Below are 7,152 nucleotides of genomic sequence, written 5' to 3'. Positions count from 1 at the left end.
ACTTGAATTCTAGCTTTGCTGATGATGACTTCAGACTAGAGATCCCAGAGCAGTTGTAAAACTGCATCTGGCCACAGACATGGGCCTGCCTGCAGGGGCCCACAAGCAAAGAAGTACAGTATCCATGGTGAGCACCATGATGGCCACAGGCACAGGGTACCCAGGGCCCACAGAGGAGGTCTCCCCAACGTGCTAGAGGGACAGGGACACTTCTCTAAAGGTGGTGGGCCTGAGCCGGGTCTTCCAGGATGCATAGGAGCTGGTTGGGTACACTTCTCTGGGGTGGTTGGTGTCTGTTGCACCAATGGAAACATGAATAAGAATTGTTGTGCTGAGCAAAGGCACACTTTCAAAAGGCTCGGTCTGCAAGATGTCTGATCTCGTTCACAGGGCTGCTTATACTTGGGAAAAAAATCGGTTTGTAGATTTTAGGCTTTGAAAAATTATTATTAGCGAAAGAGTAAAATGCCAAGTAGCAATTCTGCCAGACAGAACATTAACAGATAATTATTTTTAAAGTATATTTCTAATGTGAAATGCCATTCTCCTTTTCTTGGAGGTTATAGTTCCAGGTTTTTAAGTGCTTGTGTTAAAAATTGGTAGATCCAGGAAGCTTTCTGGCCTCTTGCTTTGTGACAACATGCTGTTTCTTTTTTTCCCCCCTCCCCCAGATACTTACTGGAGCAGGATTTCCCAGGCATGAGGATTGGTCCAGAGCCCACCACTGATTCCTTCATCGCTGTGATGTACGGGGAGACCGAGGGCAGCACCCCAGGGAATGCTTTAGTCGTGGACCCCAAAAAGCCATTTCGAAAGCTTAGTCGCTTTGGAAATGCTTTCCTGAATCGGTAAGGACCAACAAACTGTCATCTTTGGTCAGGTTATTAAAACTTTTCTTTGAATTTTTAGCAATTACATGTAAAGGTTCAAAAACAAGAACAGAGCATGTCTGTCTTAGGAGAGAGAAGTGATAGAGAATATGCTTATTATATTCAAATATTTGAGAGATTTTTCATGGGAAATGATCATTTACATCTATTCTGGGTAGCTTCAGAGGGCAGAGCTAAGGCCAAGGTTTGGACATTAAAAGGCCACACAGTATAAGGAACAGATTCCTAATAATTTGAGCTTCAGATTTTTATCTGAATTATTATCCAGAAATAGATCAAGTTGCCTTGTGAGGTAGTGAGCTGCCCATCACTGGCAATGTTAAATGATGGCTGGATAGCCACCTCTCAGGCATAGTATGCTTGGGGGCCTCCTGCACCGAGATCTCTCAGCCCAGAGGACCCCTGAGGTTCACTTGACACCAGATTTAGTCTGTTGATTATTTCAGGACTACTGCACCTCCTTAGCTGTCCCCTTATGCTTCTTACTCCCATGCTTTGAGCTGCTTCCTTCTACACTAGAGAAGGTCAGGGGAAATAGAGCCAAAACAGCACAAAAAGTTAACTTTGTTACAAGATCATTGTTTTATAGACGCGAAGTTGTAGGCTAGCTGAGGCCTGTCTTCATTGGAGACGTGTTTTATTTGCACTACCCTATAACCTTTCACAGAATTCTCAATGAAATAGGTGTGGGGGCAAGAACAAGGCGGCAGGTTCTCCCGGGTACAGCTCTGCACTTTCAGACGTGATCTGCTCTTACTTCCCTCTCCTCCTCTCTGCCACTCCTAGCGTTTTTTGTTGGGTTTTTTTTTTTTTTTTTTTACCTTTTCTCTTTCTTCTTTCCTGTCGCTTCCCTTGCCCCTCCATCCCTGCTTTTATATGTCTACTGCTCTAGACTAGTTAGTTTGGGGGAGTGGGCTACGAGAAGTACAGAGCCAGGGAGGGGTTAGCCAAACCTCTTTACGGAGAGGTGGGACTAGAGCTGACAGACAGGAGACTTGAACTGCACTTCTCCTTTTTAGATGTTTAAAAAAAAGTAGGAATGTATTCTCCCAGCTGACTGCTGTTGTCCCAGGGCTGATGTACCTCATTGTACACCTCCAGGGGGCTCCATTCACAAGGACTATGGAATAATTGTGCCGGGGTGCTGTGCAGTGGCTTTGCCGACGACGGCCCAGGCAACCTCCACAAGTGCCTTCTCTGAAAAACTAAATTCTCTAGGAATCCATACTCTTCTGTAAGGGCTTTTTAATGCTTCTATTATGGATGAAAGAAAGCATCCAAATAGCAGTGAGGAAACTTGGCAGTAGGATAACAGAAAGGTGCTGATGATGTAGATAGAAATTTCATGTTGTTGTTGACAGTGATTTGCAGGATACTGTCTGGGTGATTTTCTTTTCTACCTTCAGGATTCTCTCCTCTAAGAGGAGTTTACTCCTCCCCTCCAGAGCAGCATTGGTTGGCACCAAACATTGAGAGAAGTAGGGGTCGAGCCCAAGTGAGAAAATACCAGAGGGTCTCTTGAGACAGAGCGGACCATGTTTGAGGGGAAGCAAGGCAAGAAGCTCCCCCATCAGGGCCTGCCAGGAAGCCATGGTCACGGTGCAGGCAACAGCCAGGCTTTCTGTCCCAAAACGGGCCCTGGAAGGTTCCAGAGGCGCTGGAAAGTGTAGGGCACAGCATCCTTATCTGTGGAAGACTGCCTAGAGTCCTGTGGTTTCATTACCACTGCCCTTAGTCTTACTGTCTGTTTGCCAAAAAAAAAAAAAGAGGAATAAGCTGCGATCCTGTCTGATCTTGGAAGCTAAGCAGGGTTGGCCCTGGTTAGTACTCGGATGGGAGACCACCTAGGAAGACCAGGTGCTGTAGGCGTAAAAAATAAGGGATTGTAAGCTGACAAGATCCTTATAATCTGTGAGGTCCACCAAGGGTTGCCTCGCCTAAAAAAAAAAAAAAAAAAAAGGAATAAGCTGCTACTTTTTTCAAGTTCCCATTTCTTGAAGTCTATATTCACAAGGGAAAAACCAGGAAGAGTGGTAATGGCTTGTTTTATTTTGGCAAATGACTTACTTTCCTGACAAAATTTTATTTTCAAATTCCAAACATATAGCAAATGAGTATGGAAACATGTTCAGGAAAGATTTTGAATGGCTAGGTTCATTATGTCAAAATTTAAAGCTTGCTGAAAATAATCCATGCATTATATATTAAGTGTTAATTGAATTCAGAATATATACAAAAATAATAGCAAATAATTATGTGGATTTACTGTGTGTAAGATACTGTTCTAAACTTTATATTAGCTCTAAATCCTCACAAAAACCCTGTGACATAGGTGCTACTATTGTCCCCAATGTCGAGAGGAGGGATTGATCTATAGAGAGATTAATTTAACTTCTACAGGGTCACTCAGCTTAGTGGCCTTCTGTCTCATAGGCCATGCTAGTGACTGTTATACTGAACTGCCCAATGGTTTGATGTTTGGACTAAGAGTCATTGCCTCTTGCCTCCTATCTGACTTTGAAGGCTGTCCTCAATATAGCCCACCAACAATGATGAAGATGATGATGCCCCACATCATAGATTAATAATTTCATAGACACTATCTTTACAGGGTTAACAAGACAGGTGATGCTGTGGCCATTTTACAGATGAGGAAACCGAGAGCAAAGAAGTAAAATGACTTGCCCAAGGAGAGACAGAGAAAGGGCTAGAATTCAGGTTTCTCCTTCCCTTCTGTCAGCTACCCTGAACCTCACAAAGCACTGGCAAAGAGGAGTTTCTGTCCTTCTCATCCTGGTGGCCATGTATATATGCGAGGCTCACGTGTAAGAGATGTACCTCATATACGTTAATAACATACTTAAGCGTAAACAGCATGATTAAGTTGTATCTACAGACAGTGCTGCTGTTCACCCAGCATTTGTATAAGAAAGTCAATTAGTGTAAGACACTCAAATGTGTGTCTGTAATTTTAGCATCCCTGTGGGAACATCAGCAGGTTTGCTCTAAGAGCAGGCAAACTTCTTTTTACATAGCATACTTTCTGGGAATGAGGTCAAAATACAACATTTAGTAGGAAAGAAAATTGGTTTTCTCCACCTACTGAGCAACCACTAGTCATTACCCCTGGGATAGGGCCCCTTGCCTTGGCCCCTCATTACAGGACATTAGCTTGGGCATCTGACCCCAGGACACCTAGAGGGTAACACTGGCATTGAAGCATTAAGCAAACCAGTGGAGCTTGAGTCTCTATCTCCAAGGCTGGTTTTTAAGAAAGTAACAAGGAGTCTATAGTGCACTTCTGAGAAAGAAGACAGATTCCCAAAAAAGAAAGTTCAAATTATAGAAATTCCCTACTTGAACAATAAAAGGAGTTGAGTCCAAAACAAAAAGAGTTCTATGGGAACGACTTTAATGTGACATTCTGCAATTCCACCGTGCTGCTTTCCTTCCGAAAAGAATTCCACGGGCTGGCCGGTCTTGGAAATGCTCCATGAGAAGGTGGCTATTGAGGTTTCAAAGTCTTTTATCAGGAAGCAGTTCCAGTTCACAGAGAAGGAGATGCACAGACCAACAGCACCCTCAGGCCACAAGTCTCGGGAGATAACAGTGTATTTTGATCGAGAATTGGCTTCTGACATTTCCCCCTGCAGTCTGTTTTTGAATTGAATGTTTATGTTTTTCCCTCAATCTGCTTTTCTAAAATTGTCTTTTTTCAAATCCAGATAGCTACAGACATTGTTTTTAGTTTAGGATCTAGTATGATTTTAAATTGTAGTCTTCCACAGAAGAAATTCTTAATCTCATTTACTTCTTAATTGGGTTCTTTTTAAAAATAATTACTGGCCTTGGGAATTGAAATTTTGAAACTTCCTTTTCAGCTAAAGGAATATGAACAGTACTTCCAGTGCTCTTGTCATTTTAGCCAGGCCTGATGATAGTGATGATTTAAAAAAAAAAAAAAAAAACCCAAAAAACTACTGTTATACATTTGTGTAATGATTTATCAATAATAGAATACATATGTGTATTTTTGGACTGATACTCTATTTGTTACGTCTATGTAATTTAATGAAGCTTCATTAAATAGACTTTTTTTAGACTATGAATATTTCGTAGTTATTTAATATCATTGGGAATTTTTTAAAAACTGACTTAATACAATTATTCAACATTAATCCAGACATATGCTGGCTCCACCAGCTAATTTAGCTGCAGAGATTAAGAAAAATAGGCTCTTGCCAAGAATCACCTTGATTCACCAGCAAAAAAAAAAATTTTAACCTGAGAGATTAATTGGTTTTTTCTGTGTGTGATGTGCTTATCCATAATAAACTCCCTGAAGCTCTTCCATTTGATCTTTAACTTCAGGGTTATGGTGGCTCCCAGGTCGCTAAACCATTGCTTTTTATCAGCAGCTATCCATACAGTCCTGTCTGACATTCCAGAAAAACAGCTTTACTGCCTGGGTTCAGGCAGATTTTCCTGACACTGGCAGCGAGTGGCATATTGCACCTAGCTTTTCCCAAGGCTTTCCCCCATGAGAGTCAGAAGAAAGAGGCTTGATTTAGAAAAGTACATATTTAGGTTGAACCTAAACGTGAAATTGCCCATACTCAATCATCTTTCACTTGTAAAGTGGTAATTCTGTACAATTCAATCTAAGGGGCAACCACAAGCTTTTTGTAGTCTGGATGTGAAATTAAATTCCTCCTGAGCAGCGGAAGGTTATATCAGCCATATGTGGTAGGACCATGTAATAATTATTATAGGTTAATTGTCAAAGTCTTGTGTATATTGTATGTTATTTACTGTGCCAATTTAGGAAGAAGGTGTGTAATCTCTCTGGTCTTAGACTTATCAGTAAAGTGAGGTACTTTGAAACAACTCTGTACTGTCTCCATTGAAGCATAGGTTTACTTGAACCTAACAACCTGGGAGTCCTCAGGCTGGTGGAATTGCTCAGATACCTGCAGGAAGTAATAGGGTATGTGAGTAAAGAAGATGGCCAGAGCCTGGATCTTTTGCTTCCTCTTCACTGCCCCACTCTCCACCATTGGGTTGAGAGCAAATCACAAGTGGGAGCCTCTTGGGTGGGGAGTTCAGGACTATGGCGTGCCACTCCTTTGTTTCAAGACGTTGCCCTCTGTGTGATGAAGGTCCATAGTGGTGGTTCAAATGCATGAATGGTAGAAGCAGCCGACTAGTTAAGAACCTGGACTCTGGAGTCAGAACTGCCAGGTTAGCATCCTAGTTCTGTCACTTATCAGCCATGTGACTTGGCAAGTTGTGGTCTGTGATCCCTCTGTACCCCAGTCTCCTCCTTTGTAAAATGACACAAAGTCCCTACTTCTGAGATTGTGTCAAGAATTGACTTAACATGTATGGAAAGTGCTTAGAACAGTGCCTGACATGCAGTAAGTGGTCCACAAATGTTTGTGCCACTTTATTATTACTTAACTACTACACATCATTACATCTTCTGGAAATCAAAAGCACTATTAAGATACTGCCTGGTTCTTTTAAAATATTGATTATCAAAATGGAATGTTTTCAGAAAATGTATCACATCAGCCCCGGGTGAGGGACACTTCATAAAAGCTTATGTGAGGCTCTTGGGCTGAACCAGCACATGTCTGCAGGTTCCATGTGAAATGCAGAAGGCAAAGCATGGATACACTTCATGTCAGTCACTCGGGGAAGTAGTAGGAAATCCATCTACTAGATTTGAGACAGCAAATCTGTGCTTGGAAACATTTCAGCAGACACACATAGGAAGGGAAGGCCTGACCCACAGCTTACTGCGATCTACCCAAAGCCAATAACCTTGCTTATCACCTTGCTTTCTTAGAGCATAAAAGTAAGACAGGATTGCTTTGACAACATTGCATTAGAGTTTTTTCTGATTACAGTATATTTAAGAAAATGTGTGGTTCTAACCCGTAGAGTATGAGTCATACCTCTACAAGGGGTCTCAAAGCTGACTTGTGTTCTATACTCCTTTCTAAACCCCCCAGCCCCTCATATGTGTTTTCTTCCCCAGAGTGGAGCCCAGCTTTTCACACTACCCCAACTACCCCTTCTCGGGGTGCCTCCTCTTCCCTTCCCCCTCCTTTCCCGCTTCCTCTTCCCCTTTCTCCTTGAATTAGAATGTTAGTGTCCTCCTCTTCCCCTCTCCTCTCTCACTCCCTTCCTCTCTCTCCCTCCCTCTCTTCCTCCCCTCCTCTCACTCCTCCCTCTCTCCTTTCCCCTTCTCCCCTCT

The 7,152-nt window shown here is 42.4% G+C and overlaps 1 protein-coding gene across 1 annotated transcript in view; it reads left to right on the top strand.

The window, feature by feature from the left end:
* The window catches only part of EHD4 (EH domain containing 4), a 68,019-nt gene that overhangs the window by 15,041 nt on the left and 45,826 nt on the right, over positions 1-7,152 (top strand). Inside the window, exon 2 of the mRNA XM_011354965.2 lies at positions 672-848. Coding sequence (XP_011353267.1) covers positions 672-848 — 177 coding nt within the window. The remainder of the gene's footprint in view (positions 1-671; positions 849-7,152) is intronic.

Source organism: Pteropus vampyrus, unplaced genomic scaffold (genome assembly GCF_000151845.1).
Source record: "Pteropus vampyrus isolate Shadow unplaced genomic scaffold, Pvam_2.0 Scaffold19, whole genome shotgun sequence".
Classification (NCBI taxonomy): domain Eukaryota; kingdom Metazoa; phylum Chordata; class Mammalia; order Chiroptera; family Pteropodidae; genus Pteropus; species Pteropus vampyrus.
This window is presented reverse-complemented; position numbering and strand designations above follow the sequence as displayed.